Here is a 22294-nt window from a genome sequence, read left to right as displayed (position 1 = left end):
CAAGTAGTCAGTTTTTTTTTCTTGGAGCTAAAATTATTTTCTGATCTTTGACAAATACGCATATCAATAGGTTACACCGCCTTCTAATATGTGTAAATGACGCTAAGCCTACACAAAATAAAAGAATAGCCGGCAGTATCCATAAAAATCTGTGAAATAAGTGCCATCTAGTAGAGTAATAGGTACTAAATACCCGACTACGCTGTCTCGTATCGCGATTAGCAGTTCTCTTAAGTTAGTAGTCTATGATATTACTATGATAAAACCTACAAGTTTAGGGTGCATTCAAATTAGCCGTTGTTAGAAGCGCTGCAGCCGCGCGGCGCCGGCGGTCGCGCGACCGTCATGACAAAACATGACTAAAAATTTGGTCGCACTTCGGCAGTGCCAAATTTGTGACCAAAAAAGTGACCAAATTTTTAGTCATGTTTTGTCTATCAACTCAGTTACGCGATGGATTCTGACGAAGAAGCATTACTTTTACCTAGTTTTGCGGCACACACTTCAAATATAGGTATTAAAATGACTCACCTGCTATGTTTTTTTCAGTTGTAGTTTCAGTTTCAAAATTGTCAATAAATATTAGACAAATTTTCCCATGTCTTTTTTTTATCCAGTCGATTGGAATAACTGGCGGAACTGCTATCCCATATTGCAGCGTGTTGTTTTACATTCTCTATAAATTCTTCAATTAGATTTTCATCCATCGTGGTTAATTTGAAAAATTAACATGTACCATTGGTAGGTCAATGTGTACACCTCACTAACCGAGACTGCAACCGAGCGTGACTGCAGCGCAAGCGTCGCGCGGTCGCCGCGTGGCGGCGGCGCTGCTGCAGCGCATATAACAGCGGCTAATTTGAACACGCCCTTAGTGCATTAACAAGTAATGACACTGCTATGAAAACTAATAAAAGAAGCAGCAATGAAAAATACAAAAAAAAATCGTATTACGTATAACATGTAATTTATGTATGTATATTAAATTTCGACAACAATAAAATATGTATTTAGTAAATAACTAATTTGTTCACATAATTCACTATAAATAGAAATCAAGTCAGTATTTTTTAACGTCATCACACAAGATTTTTATTAAAATTACATAGCGTAAGTACAAATTAAATCTATCTTAATTAATTTTGCATCAGTCCTTTATTACTGACATAAATTCTTTGTAATTTTTTATTTTGTCAGTAACGCATTGATTTGAGATATGATTTTATAGAGTAGTTACCTTTATAACATTTTTTTGCAGTTCTTCCTAAACAATATCAATATTTTTAAATACAACAAAGGACCATCGGTGTTCGATATTAGCACCGACTCCAGTAGTCGTACATTGGAATACATCTGTATGCTTTTGTAAAACATGATGTACTGTTGCTTGTGATACGTGTGAGAATAGGGCTCGTACATAAGAAACTACGTAGTCCAAACTCGCACCTTGCGGGTGAACCTAGAAATGGAAAGAGAAGATTAGTTCGGTATTTTTTTTTTCAATAGAGCAGCTACTATTCTGCAATATAATTAGTAACGTTCATACACTAGGTCAGGTCGGGGGTACCGGTATTTCAAAGTCCTCGACAATAGCGCAAGCTGGCAAATAGTGTTTCATCGTTTTTAAATTAGATCGTTTTCAAGTAAACTGAGATGTTTTCATTTGTCGCTTACGCAGATTACTTTATAGACTTTGTAATGCAACGCTCCTCTATGTTCAAGTTTCTCCACTGTCCAAGTAAGTACAAAATAAATCAAAATGTAGATGGACTGTGATAAAGCACGTAATTAAAAACAAATGCGCCAATAATCATCATAAAAATGTACATTTAAAATCTGGCGATATCCCAATAACGTGTCCACATTTAGTAGCAAACGAATTCAACAGGTTTTTAGCTTCAGTAGGTAAACCACTGTGTAAAAAACAAGTGGACCAAGGACGTGCAGTACTTGAACCTACAACAAATTCAATATTATTGAAACCAATAACAGAAAAAGAAATGAATGGCCTTATCAGAAAACTTCCTAATAAATACAGCTACGGGAGTGACGAAATACCTATAGTTTTGATAAAATCTTGTCGCGATGAATTAATACCTGTACTCACCGCTCTAGAGAACGAATCCCTTGCTCAAAACATTTTTCCAGATAGGCTAAAAATATCAAAAATCAAACCTAATTTAAAAAAACAAGGCAAACCAACCCAACCAGTACAGACCAATCGCATTACTTCTCACACTTTCCAAATTGTTTGAAAAACCAATGTTCAATCGAATGTACTCATTTCTGGAGAAATAGGAGATCCTGGATAAGAATCAATATGGCTTTCGCGGAAAACGTTCGATTGTCCTCGCCACATACAACTACATACAGGAGATTCTGAACCATATAAGGGAAAATGTCACGCAGTCGAGTACGATAGGGTTGACCATGAAGTGTTGCTATCAAAACTACATGGAGTTGGTATTCGTGGAGGTGCACTAAAATGGTTTCGTTCTTATCTACACAATAGACGACAGTTCGTGCAGATTGAATATTTTAAGGATCAAACTCGGGAAATTAAACCTATTAATTATTATATATAATTATTCGAATCCGGCCGGATCGAAGGAATTTTTTCTGAGTGTTCGATCTTTGTATTAATAAATATAATAAACCTATTAAATCAGGAACTATAACTATAAATCACTCAATCCCACAGGGAAGTGTTTTGGGTTGTGTTCTCTTCCTAGTATACATTAATGACTTGCCAAAAACAATAAACACAAAGTGTATTCATTTTGCTGATGATGTCTCTGTCCTGATAAAATGCCCCAAAAATGTCGATTATAATCCAATAATAAACTCCACACTAATTACTTTAAAAAAATGGCTTAACACACGCAACCTTGAAATAAACAATAATAAAACTCAACTCATACAGTTCCATCCTTATCAAAAATCACCAATAAATCTAAATAAAGATAAAACCAATCAAAAAATCCAAGAAGTACCCAACATACAAATGTTCTATTTCAATTCGCATTTAAACTGGAAGGCAGACATGTAGATAGAATTGGGAAAAACATTTCCAAATTTATCTATGCTCTTAGCGTCCTAAAAGCCAATATGCATGCAAAATGTGCCTTATCTGCATACTACGCGTATGCGTATGCATGGTTGCGCTACGGAATTATTCTTTGGGGACAAAGTACTCATGCGCATGACCTGTTCAGTCTTCAAAAAAAATGTCTCCGTATTATAGGAAATATCCGTCAACGGGAAAGTTGTAGACCACATTTTATTAAAGAGAACATTCTAACTCTCCCATGCCTTTATATCATGGAAGTGCATTGTTTATCCGTAAACAACCAACTTATTTTGAATTTAATCAAAATCCCCGCCGTCAATATAATCTAATTCTGTCTGAACCCAAATTAGAAATGTTTAAATAAGGTCCATTGTATAGTTGAATTATAATCTACAATAAAATCCCAGTATTTATTAGACAAGAGGATAACATTAATGCATTTAAAAAGAAATTGAAACAATATCTTATTCACAACTCATATTATTCGATAAAAGAGTTTATGTGTGTAAAATAAAGAAAAGACTCACGGAAAGCTCACTTCATTCAAATTAATTAAATTTTATTAATAATTTATAGATTTAGTTTTTAAGCTTATTTGCAACACTCTGACTGAGTTATGTAAAATACCAAATTTTATTGTAAGAACTTTTTATTATGTACATGTGCAATATGAGATAAATAAATAAATTAGAAGTAAAAGAGCGATAGCACTTTTTGCACTTTCGGCCAGTCGACCGGTACATTCCTGGGGATGTGCGCTCGCGTCGCTTCAGACAATTGCGTTAAACATGATGTGTTTCACGTAATTATTTTTTTAGTTTAGGTATAAGAGATATTTTTTTACATAGTGTCTTAAATACTTTATTTTTATCTTAATCCTGGGAACAGTAAGTATATCAATATTATCTTCTATTTCATGCAATTAAGACCTTGGTGGCACAACGTTTTACGTTGTGGGAGCTGGATAAGGAAGTCCTGGGTTCGATTCGAAAAAAATAAAGTTTTGATAACAGTTTGTTTGCAGGTGCATACAATTAGGGACAATAAAGTTGTGAATTTGAGGTGAAGGTTAATTTGAGAGACAAAAAATAGTGATGAAATTGTGGCAAATAGCGCCAAAAGCACAAAATAATGCCATTTTAAGGGATGATTCTATCAATATAAATGAACAGCTGTAACAAAGCAACATGGATCGAAAGTTTTAAAATATTTGCATTGCAATTAAAGCATGATGAAAACAGGTGACTTTTTAATGACCATCAAATTCATCAAAATCAGACTCGATTTTTGGAATAAAACTTTTTTTACAATAAAATCATTCTAAAAAATCGGATCTCCTAATCTAGTGTCCAAATTATACTTCCGTCTCAAGCGCCAGGCGATTTTCTGTTGGACGAAAATAAAAACTATTTCCTGTGTTGCAGAAACCAAAATAAGCCAAATTGGTTATTTCAACTCCTATAGTAATTCCTGCAAAACAAATACGTTGCGCAGATAATAATTTAAGTTATTTTTTACTACCCCCAGCAGACACTGTAACAATAATAAGACTAATAACATTTAGGCCCATTTAGATGGAGAGAGTTTATCGTCTCGAAGATACGATTATCGAAAGAATATAAAAAACTTTCCTCGTCTAAACATTCGCGATTATCGACCGTCCACGTGAGCGATTATCGACCGTCCACGTGAGCGATAATCGCCTCGCCTTTCAATATAGAACGTCTCCGTGTAAACAGAACTCGAAAGCAAAAATCGTATTTCGAGTTTCTGAGCCAGCCGTTTCTACCACGAGTGCGCGAGGGTGTTTAGATTATCACTGCTTTTCTAAGACAAGAATTAATGATACAACGAAAAAAAATTTTGGATTAAGAAATGTTATAAAATTTGAAAAAAAAAAATAATTAAAAATGTATATTTCTATACAATGCAATGAACTTAATATCAGCAGTTCCAAATTTGAATGATTTTTGCGTCATTTTGATATATGTATACATAGTCAATACCGCCGTAATCACTGAACTCGAATGGCAATTCTCGCACTCAAAACGGTTCGAACCGATTTGTACGATCGTATGAACTTGAAAATATGTCCTACGAGATCGTGTTTAGACAAGTCGAAAACTCGTAAACAAGAATCTCCTTACCACATATTTCTCCGTGTTAACAGTCGAGTAGGCGATTAAGTTGCTTGCGAATCTCGTATGACATAATCGTAGGCGAGATTTAAGTTCTTGCCTGAATATAAACGTTATGATACGATAATCTTATGGCGATTAATGCTTACGATAATCGCGTACGATTTTTCGTCACGAAGCGTGCGATAAACTCTCCTCATCTAAATGGGCCTTTATCACTGATCTCGAATGGCAATTCTTGCACTCAAAACGGGTCGAACCGATTTGTACGATTATCGTATGAACTTGAAAAAATGTCATACGAGATCGTATTTAAGGCCCATTTAGATGGAGAGAGTTTCTCGTCTCGAAGATACGATTATCGAAAGAATATAAAAAAACTTTCCTCGTCTAAACATTTGCGATTATCGACCGTCCACGTGAGCGATAATCTCCTCGCCTTTCAATATAACGTCTCCGTGTAAACAGAACTCGAAAGCAAAAATCGTATTTCGAGTTTCTGTGCCAGCCGTTTCTACCACGAGTGCAGCGCGCGAGGGTGTTTTGATTATCACTGCTTTTCTAAGATAAGAATTAATGGAACAAGAGCGAAAAAAAAATTTCAAATAACGGTGAGTGAGTGAGTGCCTCTGTGGTCGAATATAGCGTGGGCAATATAGTATTCAGGGTGCTCTCGTAACGAATATGGCACTCCTTTCTAAATCCAGGATGAAAAGTCGTGCCCGCACTTTTCAAATAATGGCAAGTTGGGTATCGTTTTTGAGGTATTTGGGGGTGCTCATTACGAACATAGCATTTATTTCTAAATCCAAAATGGCCGACACGACTTTTCAAGTAAATGTACTTTTCAATAAACACTCCTCACTAACTCCCCACTCACTCCCTACTCACTCCCTACTCACTCACTCACTCACTCACCACTCACTCACTCACTCACTCACTCACTCACTCACTCACTCACTCACCCACTCGCAACTCACTCACTAACCACTCACACACTCACTCACTCAGCCACTCACTCACCACTCACTCACCACTCACTGACTCACTCACCCCTCACTCACTCACTCACTCATCACTCACTCACTCACTCACCACTCACTCACGCACGCACGCACGCCCGCGCGCACGCACGCACTGAGATTAGACTAGATTTGTACGATCGTATGAACTTGAAAATATGTCCTACGAGATCGTGTTTAGACAAGTCGAAAACTCGTAAACAAGAATCTCCTTACTACATATTTCTCCGTGTAAACAGTCGAGGAGGCGATTAAGTTGCTTGCGAATCTCGTATATGACATAATCGTAGGCGAGATTTTGTTCTTGCCTCAATGTAAACATTATGGATACGATAATCTTATGGCGATATAATCTTACGATAATCGCGTACGATTTTTCGCCACGAAACTCTCTCCATCTTACTGGGCCGTTACACTTAGCGCCTGAGCTAGACGCGCAGCTGTCGGTTTCGCCTACATGCAGTACTTCTGGCAGCAGTTTAACTTTCATTGACACTGTACAGTTGATCCGCTGCTATTGTTGAGCAAGTTTCGATTTTCGGATTAGAATGTAATGTAATTTTACTAACCATAATATAAATTTAGACGTTTATTTAGTTTAGAGTCATGAATAGAGTTGGCGCATTTGATATTGGGTGTATCACTTTCCATTATACCTATATATTTAAGGTCGCACCGGGTAGGGCAGGATTGATATGGATTTGTATATATGACTTAAGGCAAGTGGGTGGCCCGATTGTAGAATGAATGTAGGTTAATCGTTCTTAGAATAGATTTTGATTTTAATTAATTACCTAATTGCAAACATTCGAAAGTGTTACCTAATTCGCAATGGCGACGTAATAGCTCAATAATTTGGACGGTAGTAAATGGGATGATTGGAATTAACACAATAACAACTTCTACTTCGGGAAAAAATATACCAAACTCTTAAAAAAAAGACAACATAAATGTAAAAGCTAGTTGCGGAATAAACGTGAATCCCACCTGCAAAAAAGCTGATATGACTCCAATGAGCATGGCCTCTCCGCAGCCAGCTTCCACGGCTTCTTTGAGGTGTACTTTGGAGTCGAGGTCCTCGGGCAACGGAGGCGGAGGTGGCGGCTTCATTGTCGATATTATTGGAAGAGGCGGCTGAAGTAGACAAAATAACTTACTTCTCTTACAGGATCCATATCTTCGGTCCGAAAGTTCAATATATTTATTTGGGATGTGAAGAAGGTAGGGAAAGTTTAGTCTATTCGTGCCAAATTGCTTATACAAAAATTATTAGATTTTTTTATATAAAGGACTTGTCTGTAGTTACAAAATGGATTTTGAAGATTGTAAAATTAGACACAACATTTTTGTAAAAATATATGTAACATTACATTGTTGTCAAATGCTTCTTGCAATGCTTGTCGGGCCATGAATTGTGCTTTGAATTTATCTAACTCTTTCTGTGCATCGGCTTTTATTACATCTACTTCGTTTTTGTACGCTTCTAGCTGGAATTTCAGACTTTCGTTCTCACGCTGAAAACAAAATAAATAGTTTACATTTTCTTAAATTAACAACATGGTGCATTAAAAAAGGGAAATTGGACACAGCGTCTCACTGTGCATTGGGCTCAGTTTATTAATATTATATATAATAATAATAATAATAAAATATATAATAATAATAATAAAATATATAATAATATGAATGGAATGGAAGCTAATTTTTGTTACGATACGTACAAACTAGATACGAGTCAATATCTTCCGCGGAATGCGCGAGCATTGTGAGAATTCCGCGGAAGATTTTGGCTCGTATCTAGTTTGTACGTCACACAATTGACCATTAAATACAATATCGTTATAAAAATTAGCTTCCATTCCGTTCCGCAATATAAATTGAGCCTTGGATTTATTTTGATTATGGAGCTTTATAGCGATTGTCAAATAAGGGTGATAATTACAGCAAACACTCCCACTTTACAAAAGACACATTAAAAAAAATTATATCATGGTTGTAAAACATAGTGACATTCAATAAACTTAAAAAAAATATACATAATTTTTATTATACCTACCATAGTTGAAATGCAGTCAACTACACAACAATGGTTGGGGGTAAGAAGGTTTGATAATAGCTTACAAAAATGTGTAGACAATCTGGGATGAGAAAACTGATCGGAACACAGAGAACAAAGACTAAAGTATGAAAATAAATTTACCTTTAACTGCAGGACCTCGCCACTACCGCCCAAGTCAATTGTCTTCTTCATGTACCCTCCGTTGAACTCACTGTCTTCGTTATAGAATTTCTCATGGAATTCGTCCTTCAAAGAACTAAATTCCTGTAATGTACAAAGTCAATAAACCAGTGATGAAAATTATAAGTGTTGTTATTATTGTCAAAATAAAAACATTAGTACTTATGTAACGAAATTTAGTGTGTGTGCTCCTACATTACCTTTTGGCTCTTTACCTTTCTGCTCCGTCTATTGTACTGTACCTTTACTGAATCCTGCTGTCTTCTGCACCAACGTTTTAGTATATTCCAAAGTTACTGTTTACAACAACTTCATAAAAGTTTTATGTTCAATATAAGTGAGAATTTACTAATGCTTTAATTTTTAACTCCTTCTTTTGTTTACCTGAATTGATTTTTTTGCGAACCTGCGCATTTTAATAACGACGAATCTTTTGCTGTCATTCTCGAAAGAATTAAAGCCTAATAAGCTAGCCGATTTTAAAGTTGCAGAATAAGTGCAACACGAAAATTAACAGAAACTTTTCAATTAACTCAATGGCAAGCTCTGATCAGATTTGTCGTCCTCAAAATACTATTGTAGTATAGTATCAAAAAGTTGAAGTCAAACCTAGCTAAACCAACAACTTTAGATTTTCTCAAACCCTTAGTATCTCTATATGTACATATGTGAATGATGTTGTTGTAAACAGTACAAAAAACATTTCCAGTATTTCAATATCTCCATTGTCCAAATGAATACCAGAATAAGTGACTCATAGTGTCATCCATGTATCCAATTGGCTACACCGACACACAAATGAGTTATACCAACTGTCAATATGGAGGTGAACTTGACGCGGAATTTTTGTTTCTTGTAGAGGGAACGTGAATATGTTACCTTACTACAGTAGACAAAATTAAATAAAACTAAGATTCTTTACGCTCGTTACCTGTGCCATTTTTTGCCACGTCTCAATATTCTTCCGCTGGGGTTTAGTAAAGTGGTCCCAGACGCGCTGGTGTGTAGCTGCAGTGAAAACTTTCGCCACCTGTTCGACTGAGGTTCACAAATGATCATGTTAAGGGCATCGTGTGACCGAACATACCGTCGGACATTCGCGATGGGACGTCTCAGGCTCTCCGAAGGACCTTGGTTCACGATGACATAACATGTCGCATGTCTCCGCATTGAGTGCCCCTTAATAATGTTCGGACAATAAATTTTGCTTAACTATATCTTAGTGATAAACAAAAAGATTTGATCTTAGAATATTGAAAATTCATTGTCAGATCATTTACAACTTACTCATGCCCAAGCTTGCTTGAAGATTTTAAGTTATTTGTATAACATAACGCTTGGGGTCAGCCGAACGATCCAGACTCTGAGAATACAGGGTTGACTTTGTAGGAGACCAGACCAGAGTGACCATTTTAAATAACCAGTTTTACTGCATTTGCTAACTTTGATGATTATTTTAAATTTAATCATCTTAATGCAGATACTACCAGATGTATTTGAATCCTAACAAATAGTGGTTCCTATGCGTGCTCCCACACTATTTAACATACTTAGCCTAAATATAAGTAAGAGTCGGGCGTCAAATCCGCATGCCTCGGCAACTGCTTCAACAACACCCAGACAACGCCAATATCATCCCATACCACATTTTTAGTATGGGCGTGGTACTGAAATGCAATGACGAGTGTGGCACACCCTAATGTTTACTTTCTAGAAGTGCCAATTTAATTTAATTGAACACTCGCATTCTATAATATTCTATACCTTACCTTGAGATATTAAACTACTAGAGATTGGACAAGCGAGACTTTTAATGTCAGAGATCTTGTTTGACTAGTTCTATTACGAGTGTGGAAAAATAGGTAATTTAATTACTTACGTTGATCGATCACTTTTTGAATACTATTTTTGACCCTTTCTTTGCATTCTTGGAGTTCTTCCTCTGCCTGGACTTTTTCGTTAAATAGACGCCGAATATGCGCATTAGTAGCTTGGATCATAGAGTAGAATTGTGTCGCAGTTTTCTTAGAACATTCGCCTCGTTCCAGCCACGCTATCAAAGTCTGGATTAAAAAAAAATATATGCAAAAAATAGACTTGCACTCAAGATTAGAAATTGTAGAAAATAAGTATGTTAGAAATCTTTACGGGAAGAGTGGTAGCAAAATTATCTTCACTCTTAATTTTCTCAGCAAGTTGTAGAATGGCGCCATTGGAGAATGGTTGGATCCTAACAGGCGATGGCGAGCGCTCAAAAGTCATCCCTCGCGAAGAAGCACCAAGAGCTTGCTGCTGAGCAGCCAACTGCTGCATTTGTTGTTCTTGAGCCCTCAACGCTTGTCGCTGCTTCCGCTCGTATTCATTTTGATCGTCACGGCTCTGCAATTAAGGCATAATAAAAAAAGTTTTAGTACACGCCAATGAGCACATTATAATGATTGTGGTATCTTACCAGGGCATAATCAACGTGCAACCATCCAGAATTCGCTTTAGTATCTTCATCTTCCTCTTTGCCATCTTTGAACAGCTTAAGATGATAACCAGATATCATCATTGCAGCATCCACACTGCTCTCTCTGTCGAAACGGATATGACAGAAGTTCTTTGTAGAAAGCCTTAAGGTATGTATTCTTCCGTAGCTTTCAAATATTTCCCTTACAACATTTTCTCTTATGCTGTCAGGCAAACCTCCAACAAATATGGTTCGACAGCCTGGTGGTTTATTTCGTCGAGGCGGCTCCGCTGTGCCTGGACTCGGAGGACTCAGCTTACAATGTTTAAGAAGTACTTCCTTCTTTTGAATCACACTAATATCTGCTCCCATATTAGGGTACATAGACATCATAGAAGGATCCATTATCATTCCCCCCATCATGCTCATGTCCATTGAAGCTGGGACAGCTGCCTGCATAGATTGCCCACTTAAACCTGCCATATCCAGTGGGGCTTGTGGCAACATTTCCATGCTACCCCCTTGCATTATTTCTATTCCAGGAGGGGGAATCATGCTATTGGGCATAATTGCATTTGGCATCATCATGTTGGGGAACATGCCCCCAGGCATCATCATGTTACCTGACATAATCAATAATTAACACAATTATGAAAAATTGAATTTAAATAAATGTTAACAAGTCCAATGCATCTCATTTCAGAAACTTTACTCTTAACTCTTGAAACATAATCACAACATTAAATAAAGTTTTACTTATGCTAAGTATTCAACTTTAATAAACTAGACTGAAAATAAATCTAAAAGTACTAATGTGTCTGGGCGAGAGCATAATGTGTGAATTACATTAGATTTTATAAGTGGACAAACTAACCCTGTGAAAACATATTAGGTATCATCATCTGTTGACTCATTACACTGGAATTAGGAATGCCATTGCCTGGTTTCCCATTCTTAGACTCTGACTTGTCTCTTCTGCGACCCACAATGCCTACTCTCATGGGAGACCTTGATCTGTCTCTTCGGTTTACTGAAACAATAATATAAGACAAATTAAAACCTAAAATAAAACCTGGGGTATGCCATCCGAATAATTCGTAATTTAAAAAAGTCCAGTTTTTCTCAGACTAGAAATTCATCTGGAATCTGGGTTTTTTAAACATTTTTATTCATGCTTCCGCAAACAGAATTTTGAGCAATAGAATCCTCAGCAGGTTAAATGATAAAACAATTGATGCCCTGTCATTTTTATGACCTTTTTTGTTTCAGAGAAAAAATTGTTAGATTATTTCTAAATTAATTAAATAGAATTTTAGATTTTGCATTTTTTCTAAGTTATAAATTTTATAAATATTTAATGTCTAATAGTTGTTAATTTTTATCTATCTTCTTTAATCAGGATTTGCTGCCAAATCTGTTTTCGAAATCCGGATTTCAAACATGATTGGGATTGGCACTCCCTAATTGCAAGAACCCATAAGATAGTGTGTAATATTGTCAACTCATACATATGTATCTACAACTATCAACACAGTACTTGTTAAATTGTCATTTGACCATCACTTCTGAGCCACCCTGTATATACCACCATCCGAGTTGCACAAATGCACAAAATACAGTATTAGTCAATGGCATGCTAAATAGGTTTCAAAACTGAGCAATCCCAGTCTCTAAACTACCAGGAATTCTCATTTTTTGGGATTACAACATTATTTTCTGATTCGATACTTTCAGGAATCAGTGGCAATAATGTAATTTTGATTTTGGCTGATCACATGCTGTATCACCTAGTCTAGAAGAAAAAAGTTATCAACAAAACTTGGCATTAGAAAGTGTTAATGTTAATTTAAGAAAAAATATATGTATACAGTGGTGATCATATAAATAAAAACACTAACCTTGACTTCTATTGTCATTACAAATTATCTTAATAATGAAATTTTAACTGTATAGAGAGAGCTCCGACGTATCTACAAGGATGTATCGGCATACAAAATGTATTATTATACCAGTTTAGTAATAAAACAATGGTAATATTACAAAATTAAAATATTTATTGAGATCAAATTAAAATACAATGGACTGTGCCGGACAACTAATTAGAGACAAAAAAAATCAACCGTAAAATCATGAGCAAAGTGAAGGAAACCTTTAATAATTTGGATAAATACTTCATCCAAAACTGCATTTTATAAACTATATATATATAAACTGCATATATATTTTATAAACTGCATTAGCATTTAGTGGGGTAACCTCTGTTGTCAATTACAGCTTTGTAACAATGCGGCATTGATTCTATCAATTTTCCATATGTTTCCAAGATTCTACAAAAGCATAGTAAAATTCGTTGTTTGTGTGTTGTTTATGTGACAATGATTTCTTTATAGTGTGCCACAAATTTTCTATTAGATTTAAGTCCGTGCTATTGGCAGGCCACTCTAACACTGTCACCAATTGTTCTCTGAGAAACTTTTTTAACGCTATGGCTGTATGCTTTGGGTCATTTTCGTGCTGAAATATCCAAGTCATTGGCAAATATTCATCGGAATATGGGATCATTGTCTCCTTTAAGATACTCATCCATCAGACCGTCAATCTTTCCCACAGGACCAGTCCCATTTCTCGAAAAAGATCCTAATAGTTTAACATTTCACCATCGTCTTGTAAAAATACCTCCTGCCTTGTAATATTAGAACCTTCAAAGGTATCTGTCTTAACTAAACGAATCATAAGTCTGTCTTCATGGACAGTGGTCTTCCTTGACCGACCTTTTCTTGGCACCTTATAAGATGTTTCAGGTTTTTTAAATATGCTATGGCATTAAATACCATCTTTATAGAACACTCTAAATGATCAGCGATTTTTCGGTATGTCCATTTTCATAGGAAAGAAAATTCACTATAATCTTTCTTGTTACTGCATCACACCTCTTCTTTTTACCCCTTTCTAATAATTTAGCTAGACATTAAGGTAACCAAACTAAATAAGCAAAAACAGGTGGCAAAATGCATGATATAACAACCTTGTGAAAAATGTATTTTAGATAGGAAATGAAACCATTTTTCCAGATTTAAATAGTGTATATTTGTTTTTTGAAACAAACTGACGTCTGGGCCCTTTACAAGTCCCATGGTCATGGTTGACTGTGAAATAATTGCAATAATGATGTTAGTTACATGAAAAGACTACCAAGTGACTAAGTGTTTCTAATTATATAACCACTATATATACAAAAAAAAAATTCTGAATAAATCTGAATATTTTTCCAGTTTTTCTCTTACACTTTTGTTTTTTTTTCTGAATAATATTTAGAAAAAAACTTTCACTATTTCAGATTTTTTAAACAATTTTATTACACAACACTGCCTGAAGAGAATGAATGGACACATATTTGAGAACAGTAGCGAACTGATGACCTCGTGGTCTACTCCATGAAGAGACACTTCAAGAAAATATTGTAGTAACAGTATTTATTTATAAATAGACAAGCAAGGTAAAAAATACAATATTATTTTAAAACTAAAACTAGGACGATATTCAATTAGTAAAATTAGGTTCCCGTGGCAGAATATTTATAGTTTCATTTATAGTTCAGAAATACTACTAATATGTTTAAAGGAATTTAAGATCTATATAGCTTGTAAGATTACTCCAAACAAACGAATGTTTACTCCTTTTTATTTACTTCGGTTAGGAAAGATTGAATAGAAATAGAATCATTTGGAATTGGGTATTCTTTGTCGCAAGTGTTGTCATAAAATATGAGTTTATTATGTTTGCTTACCTGACATTTTTACGAAGCTCAAGTAAAGCACGAACACAAATATTTCACTATCTCAATGTTTACATATCAAGTAAATTCTTTAGCTCCGAATCAAAAAAATTAAACAGACAAAACGAACCGAATAAATCTGTTTCACAATCACAACACTCAATGCAATGCACTTTTTTCCATCCTCTAAGCAATGCACAGTCAATTATTATTGTGCATCCAATTCTATGCACGCATAGTTTGACGCACAGATACTCAATTCTTTGTACTCAATTTACATTATCTTCCTTCTGTACGTAGTACGTACTATAAATATCTTTATATTTTGTGACCATAATACTTTCTTTCTCTTTGACATTCTGTTTTTGAGTTAGCAAACAAGAAACAAGGTGTTTTTAAGGTACTCCTCTTACTATAATATTTCTATTATAATATATTATCTTTCACAAATTAGAAAGATACCTACTGTTTCTAATTTTGTGACTATCTTTTTAATTTGTGATTTTGTGCTCCTCTTTGACAATGTTGTCAGACTTTTGCGAAATTAATTCGCTAATTTATGTGTGCAAGAAAAACACGTCTACATCTCAGCTTGCTGTCTGAAATTGGGGAATACGAACTTTCATAATTCCCCAAATCTCCCCACGTAGAAATACTCAAACCCCCAAATGCGTAGCCTAAAATATCGCCGAGTCGCCGATCACTTTTTTTAGTCGCCGTGCGACTCTTAGGGCGCATTCCCACTATGGCGTGACGACAGATTGCCGTGCAGTTTACAGTATAACACAACTTCATTTAAATATAGTGGCTTGTATATTTAAATGAAGTTGTTCACTTATAGCACGACACGATTAACTGTCGTTCACGATTTTTTATCGTTACAACGACAAACTGTCGTCACGGTGGGAACAGCTAGAACGACAGACGTCTGACGACAAAAAGTCACGATAAAAACGTGACGACAGATTGTCGCAGCTCTTATTGTCGTAGCGTTTTATTTATCGCTGTCCGCAAGTATTCTGCTCCCTGCCCTCCCCTCTCGTACCCCGCGCCCTCTGCTCGCTTTACAGTAGCGTTGGGTCGTAGCCAGAGATGAACAAACGCCCGAGTTTTAACCCGGCGCTTTGTTGACGCCGGGTTTAAATCGGGTATAAACCTCGAAATCGAGGGCAAAAACTATTTACGTCTAAATATTTGTCGTGAATTGAGTTTTGTTAAAATTTAATTATACATATTATTACAAAATATTCGTTGTTTTATTATCAAGACAACTCGATTTACCTTTCTATTGAATAGATTCGCTTGAAAAATTCATCAATAAATTGATACAAAAAATCGTTAGATCGTATGCACTTAAATTGATCTTCATTGAGAATCAACAGGATTAACAGGTGGTGGGTATTATGTGGAGATGCCTCTTCTTCGTGTAATAAAATATAGAAATTTGTTACAAGCTATTGTAAATTATGTTGTTAGTGTTGGAATTATACCAAATTTGTTTGACATAACCCTAATGGAATTCTTTTTAGTAGCACTGGATGTACCAAAAACTTTCTTTTCTTTGTTTGCTTCCTCTTCCGCATTTTTAAAAAGTAATACATTATTAAAATTTCGTCTTCATCCATTTCGAGCGAACACGCACTACCGGCTTCCAAAAAAACGTACAAGCGACTGCAGTGCATCAAACTATTCTGTCGTGTAAACGACAAGGAGATTGTCGTGCAACGATAAATTGTCATCACGATCTAGTGGCAACAGCTAGTCACGACAGTCGTTCAACTGTAAAAAATCGACCACGGCAGATAGTCGTGATATGGGAACAGGCTAGACACGACAGTCGTCCAACGATAATAAAACGTGACGACATAGTGGGAACGCGCCCTTACAAGTAGCCAAGTGGCGAAAAATCGCCACTTAAAAATAGTTTCATTTCCTATGTGTAACAATCGCTAAAACCTAAGAACTCAGTATTTAAATAATTAATAAAATAAAATAATTTTTAAAAGTAACCCGTTGCTTTATAAAACACCCATGCAATTTAAACAAAAAGATGTTTGTAAGTAAATATAAGTTTTAATGACGAATGACTTACGGCACAAAGCGCATAAATATTAAATAAACATACAACTATTAAATAAATAATTTACTGTTGTTTTAAAGACTTGAAACAACAGTAAATTTAAAAAAAGTGGAAAAGTAAAAAGCACTAGTGCGAAAAATCCAACTTTCGGCACGATTTGTAGTACGAAAAATACCAGGTTTTGAGCAACTTTACTAAATATAACTATTTTGTAACTTAGATTTGGTACTTTTAAACCTTCCTCCCGTTTAGATCGGTGCCCGCTATGAAAAAAAATGAAATCAACTTTTGCCAAACTAGCCGACCACAATTTGCCGTTCGTTAACTTTAAATTTTAAATTTAGGTATAAACTTAGTTTAACTCGTTGATCATTTCCAATCTTAGCATAACGTAAGAGACGTTTTGATTTTCTTAATTCTTTGATATATTTTTAACCGATGGCATTATAGCCATAATAATATTATAATGAATACTGAGAATGAATAAATTTTGCGTAGGTACTTTGTGGGGAATATGAACTTTGCTCTCCCCAAATTTGGCGATTTCAACCTTGATTTTTGGGGATTGCTAATTTTAGGATTTTAGGATTGGCAACGCTGCTTTTTGGTGTAAGAGGGTCGTATTCCAGAACTCTACTCAATGCTCAAGTCAGGATTTGAGCAGACTTGAGTATGATTTCAAGCTCTGGAAATACGACCCTAATGGCAAGGACTTGAGTATGATTTGCAGTGCTTACTGCAATACTCAAGTCCTGACTTGAGTATTGAGTAGAGTTCTGGAAGAGTCGTATTCCAGAACTGTACTCAATGCTCAAGTCAAGATTTGAGCAGACTTGAGTATGATTTCAAGCACTGAAAATACAACCCTAATGGCAAGGACTTGAGTACGATTTTCAGTGCTCACTGTGGGCAGTATGGTCTGATCTGAGCTTCGCCTTTTTCATACGGAACGACGGAAAAAAAAGAGAAACGTCAAAAAATGGATGTGAACAAAACAAATGTTTTGATGCCGGGGAGAAGATTAAATTAATTAAAGTTTCCACACGCTACTGTAGTTTAAAGTTATTAAGAAATGTTTGTATTAGCTGAAATGAAAGATGTTATACGAGTAACTCCTGACAATTTTCACCAAAGCTTGACTGATTCTATTACTACGTTATTAAATAGAAAACTTGCAAATAAGGTAATATAACCTGTTCATAGACTTTCAGTGTTGGTTTTGATGAAATTTGAAGTTTTAAAATAACGAAAATCGTAATTTTTCGTTGACTTTCAGGTTGTCTTAAACGTTGGTCTATGCATAGCATTATTCGATATCACAGAGATTGGACATTCTTACATATTCCCTGGTGACGGTTCGTCCCATACAGAAGTTAAATTTCGTTACATAGTGTTTAGACCAATAATAGAGGAAATCATTATTGGCAAAATTAGAAGTTGCAGCAGAGAAGGTGTACATGGTAAGTAAAAAACCTAAATAGTTCATTGGTTACTCTACATAGATCACTTACACACCTACAAAATAGAAAAATTAATTTGAGTCTGCTGCTGTCAACCGTGACCGTGGGACCTGTAAAGGACCCGAAACGTCGGTTTGTTTGAAAAAACAAATATACGTGATTTAAATCCAGAAAAATAGTTTCATTTCCTTTGAGTCTGCTCTTTCACTCTTGTCGAAACATTGGTTGCACAAAAAACTTAGTAGAGCTTCTTGTGAAAGAGTTCATCCAGGGAAGCTACCTATTTCTGCCACCAAGCAGTGATATGAACATTATTGCGTTTTGAAGGGTATGGGTTCTCGTGAAATTACAGGCACATGGGACTTGTCAACTTATGGCTCAGGGTGTTGAGCGCAGTGGCAGCCCCTCAGATCTTTGTGATTTAAAGCTCTGAGTGGCACTGCAACTGTTAGGGACAGGCGTGTTGTTTACCACCAGGCGCTTTACTTTGTCCTGTCTTTATTATTATTAAAAAAAACCAAAAAACTACTTAACCAAACTAACTAATACCTGACTACCTAACCGTCTATTTCGTTCTGAGCAGATCAGTGTGAAGAATAGTAGTAATAAACAAATTTAACCTTTAACCTGTTAGCCATAAACTTCATGTTGGTATGACTTTCTCATTACATCATTAGTGAATTATGTTTTCAGAAACTTTTTAAGCTAATTTCATTAATTTCATTTAATTAGTTTTACACATTGACTTACAAATAAATGGACGATGGGTCTAATACAAAAACCATGAAAAAAATGTCCCAAGTCAACCTATTTAAACATAGTGACATGTAACGGAATATGAAAAAGCTAAAACGTTGAATTTAAATTGTAATGTCATCGCAGTACTGTCTAATTTTGCTTGCTTCGCTGTCAGAAGAAACAAACGAAGACTAAAGCGTGAATGACGCTCTGTATACGATTTTAACGCCCTATAAGTTCGGACACTTTTTAGCGCGGACCCGACGTCCATATAATTGTAAGTCAATGGTTTTACATTATATAAATACTAATTTCAACCAAAAAGTGCGAATTCCTTAACACTTTTCTGTTGAATGTGTAAAAACCAAAACTCAACCTGTTGAATGAAGTTTTACTGTTGGTTATCAATATATTTATTATAAATTTATTTCCAGTAACTTTAGGATTCTTTGATGACATTTTAATACCGGTGAATGCCCTCCAACACCCTTCAAGGTTTGACGAGACAGACCAGGCGTGGGTCTGGGAGTACCCTAAAGAAGATGGAGAGAAACATGACTTGTTCATGGATTCAGGTGAGGCTTTTATCTAGCACATTTTGTTTTGTAAATTAACGGAGATAACTGAAAAAATATACTCATTAAAAATTTTCAAAATATTATTATAAAATGGCAATAATAGGTATCTAATAAAATTTTTCAAAAAATCTTTTTTTTTTTTAATTTCTATAACATAACAGGATATTATGTATTATTTTATGCTTGACTTACTTTTTTACTTACAATCTTTCCTTACATTGTCCTTCACATGTTCTGAAGTTTATTTAAAAAAATATATAGTTATATGAAACTAGTGGAGTAATTTCACAAAAAATGAAAATCAATTCAATAAAAATTTAAAATACAGTGAATAGCGATATCTCTCGCCAGGGCCGATAGCTGTAAAGGCACCTAACTGAGGGATAAAAATTCTCATAGATCTCTCATAGATGGCGCTACGACTAAAAAGTCGTTGAAAAACCAAATACAAAGACACAACAACAAGCACATAGAAAAATTCGTGAGGTCCGCTGGTTCGTTCCGTGGCTTAGTTGGTATAGCGTCTGGCACGGTAAGCTAGAAGATGTCGGATCGAATCTGGCCAAATTGAAGGAATTTTTCTGAGTGTTCAATCTTTGTATTAATATTTTTTTTATTTTATTATTATATATTTAATTAATAATTATAACGAACTAGTGGTGCAATTTCACAAAAAATAATTGAATATCAATTCAATAAAAATTTAAAATATAGTTATTGAAAATTTTGAAAATATAATTATTAAATAGCAATATTCTGTACTATATATCGGACAAAAAAATCCAAGTATTTTTTGCATTTTTATAACAATGTGTATTATTGGATGTGTATTATTTTTTGCTTGAGTTTCATTTTACCTACAACCCTTCGTTCAGGCAGAAGCTTAAAAAATCCCATGTTCTGAAGTTTATTTTTATGTCTACTAATACATAAATAAAATGTTAAAAAATTTGGTAGCAATTAATAAAATAAAATTAAAAAATAAACATTTACACTGAATAAATAAGTTAATCTGTTGTATGTAGAATTAAATTCCTACATATTTTTTCACAGGTGAACCTATAAGATTCAGAGTAACAAGTGAAACTTTTGAAGAGAGCCTACCTACTGGGCCTCCTGGTACAGAATGTCCAGTACAAACAGTAGCTCCATACAGGTTAATAGCTGGAATCAATGAGCCTGGACTAGGGCTGCTGACCTGGTGGGAAGCTCCAGATGCAGAGGAAGATGTGGAGGACATTGATGAACAGGAGAATGATGAATAAATATAGATATAGGCAATGAAGTCGTTTTTTTAAACCCTCAACAAGGAAAGGGATAAAATTACCGTCATCATTTTCGTTTTTAGTTTAAATCCTCATGCATAAATCTATCTGAAGTCTATATGATAATAGAAACTATTAATTACAAATATATATTATAATATATAATAATTGGAAACTGGCTTTCGTACTCACTTTGTTAAAATATGATTAATTTAGTTTTCTATAGGTAATACAATCTACCTTCCTAATACATAGAATCTGAAAATAACACAATAAGTTGCAATAATTGAATAACAATATTTATTTCTTTTAAATTTTTTTTTACATTTTTTGAATATGCTCTTTGAAATACAATAACATTCATTACCTAACGTGTAAATAACATTATTCTTATGAGATAATCAGATATTTATTTTATAATAATATTACAAAAACACTGGCAATAACAGCCTTAAATCACAGTGAAATAAAAATCAAATCAGTACCTCTACCTATACGCGTTTTTTGACACATGTCAAACATTTAACCTTTTAGATTAGATTTATAGGAAGGAAAGTCAAAAAAACATTGATTTGCAAGTTTATATCAATATCATTTGCAGTAAAATAAAAAGGTAGTATTAGGTGTTTGTTTTTGTTAAAAATCCAATGTTTATGAGCAAGTTAAGGGGTAAATCTTTGTATTTTTACTTGAAAAATACAAAGTAAAAATTTCAAACTTTGTTCCTTTTAACTTAATCTTATATCTCTAAATTATCATAACTACTTCAGAATGCAAGTAATAAAGCTATTTTAAGAGAAATCAGGAAAAATGTGTACAATTGCTACCATATAATAAGAAAAAAGATAAAAAATAGCAATAAATTTTGTTATTGTTAATACATTGTTTAGAAAATTAGATTAAATTCATAATTATTATTAAATATAACAATGTACCCCAAATTACAAAGTTATCAAATGAAAGGTTTTTTGGATTTTTTACTCTTGGTGATAAGACTGAGAATGAGACTGGTTAACTACTCACTAAAAGTAAATTTTAGTTTTGGGACTGAACATCGATGCAGCAAGTTTAAGAGGTTTGACGAAGTTAAAAGAATGTGGCTTTCTTCTGACCCTAAAAAGGGAAAAAGATAATTATGTATTTTAAGGTACCCTCTTTCCAACAAAAAAAAAGAATCATCAAAATCAGTTCACAAGTTATCGCATAACATACATATAAAAAAAACATAGTCCTCCTTTTTCAAGTTGGTTAATAAATGAAATCTATTCTAGCACAACAATATTCATGGAATCGTTTGAAATTCTGATCTAAATTTACTTATGTAATTCATTTCAGACAAAAACCTGGAGTTGAGGGGTTTGCCAAAGTGAGGTTGTACTTTTTTTTAGCAAAAATGCCCTTTTGTTAACAGTTCAAGAAGCTTATGTACGGTCAAGAGCACGTCAAGTTTGACACTTTGTACTTTGGACTGTTCTTA

The 22294-nt window shown here is 34.5% G+C and overlaps 2 protein-coding genes across 2 annotated transcripts; one reads left to right on the top strand and one right to left on the bottom strand.

Moving 5' to 3' along the window:
- Nucleotides 1-1054: 1054 nt before the first annotated feature.
- On the bottom strand, nucleotides 1055-15036 carry LOC113227937 (ecto-NOX disulfide-thiol exchanger 2). The gene is made up of 10 exons (XM_026461040.1): nucleotides 14709-15036; nucleotides 11796-11951; nucleotides 10922-11544; nucleotides 10618-10848; nucleotides 10349-10532; nucleotides 9401-9507; nucleotides 8431-8553; nucleotides 7601-7744; nucleotides 7218-7364; nucleotides 1055-1459 (listed from the first exon to the last, which is right to left on the bottom strand). Exons 1-10 carry the CDS (start codon nucleotides 14713-14715, stop codon nucleotides 1265-1267), a joined length of 1917 nt encoding a protein of 638 aa, XP_026316825.1. The 5' UTR covers nucleotides 14716-15036; the 3' UTR covers nucleotides 1055-1264.
- Nucleotides 15037-17762: 2726 nt separating this feature from the next.
- On the top strand, nucleotides 17763-20952 carry LOC113227938 (DNA-directed RNA polymerase III subunit RPC8). The gene is made up of 4 exons (XM_026461042.1): nucleotides 17763-17959; nucleotides 18053-18236; nucleotides 19409-19549; nucleotides 20606-20952. The coding sequence occupies exons 1-4, from the start codon at nucleotides 17849-17851 to the stop codon at nucleotides 20815-20817; spliced, it is 648 nt and encodes a 215-aa protein (XP_026316827.1). The 5' UTR covers nucleotides 17763-17848; the 3' UTR covers nucleotides 20818-20952.
- Nucleotides 20953-22294: the final 1342 nt, after the last annotated feature.

Source organism: Hyposmocoma kahamanoa, unplaced genomic scaffold (genome assembly GCF_003589595.1).
Source record: "Hyposmocoma kahamanoa isolate Upper Pololo Valley unplaced genomic scaffold, ASM358959v1 220, whole genome shotgun sequence".
Lineage (NCBI taxonomy): Eukaryota > Metazoa > Arthropoda > Insecta > Lepidoptera > Cosmopterigidae > Hyposmocoma > Hyposmocoma kahamanoa.
The sequence above is the reverse complement of the archived record's forward strand: the minus strand, read 5'-3'. Positions and strand labels throughout refer to the sequence as shown.

What these genes read in the sequence shown, in the direction of transcription:
- LOC113227937 (XM_026461040.1), bottom strand. An exon ending in AAGAAGCATTTGACAACAAT is followed by an intron (nt 7,365 to 7,600) that starts GTAATGTTACAT and finishes TGTCTACTTCAG; the next exon opens with CCGCCTCTTCCAATAATATC. An exon ending in TCATATCAGCTTTTTTGCAG is followed by an intron (nt 1,460 to 7,217) that starts GTGGGATTCACG and finishes TTCCATTTCTAG; the next exon opens with GTTCACCCGCAAGGTGCGAG.
- LOC113227938 (XM_026461042.1), top strand. Translation starts at nt 17,849, where the DNA reads ATGTTTGTATTAGCTGAAATGAAAGATGTTATACGAGTAACTCCTGAC. An exon ending in ATAGAAAACTTGCAAATAAG is followed by an intron (nt 17,960 to 18,052) that starts GTAATATAACCT and finishes GTTGACTTTCAG; the next exon opens with GTTGTCTTAAACGTTGGTCT. An exon ending in TGACTTGTTCATGGATTCAG is followed by an intron (nt 19,550 to 20,605) that starts GTGAGGCTTTTA and finishes ATTTTTTCACAG; the next exon opens with GTGAACCTATAAGATTCAGA.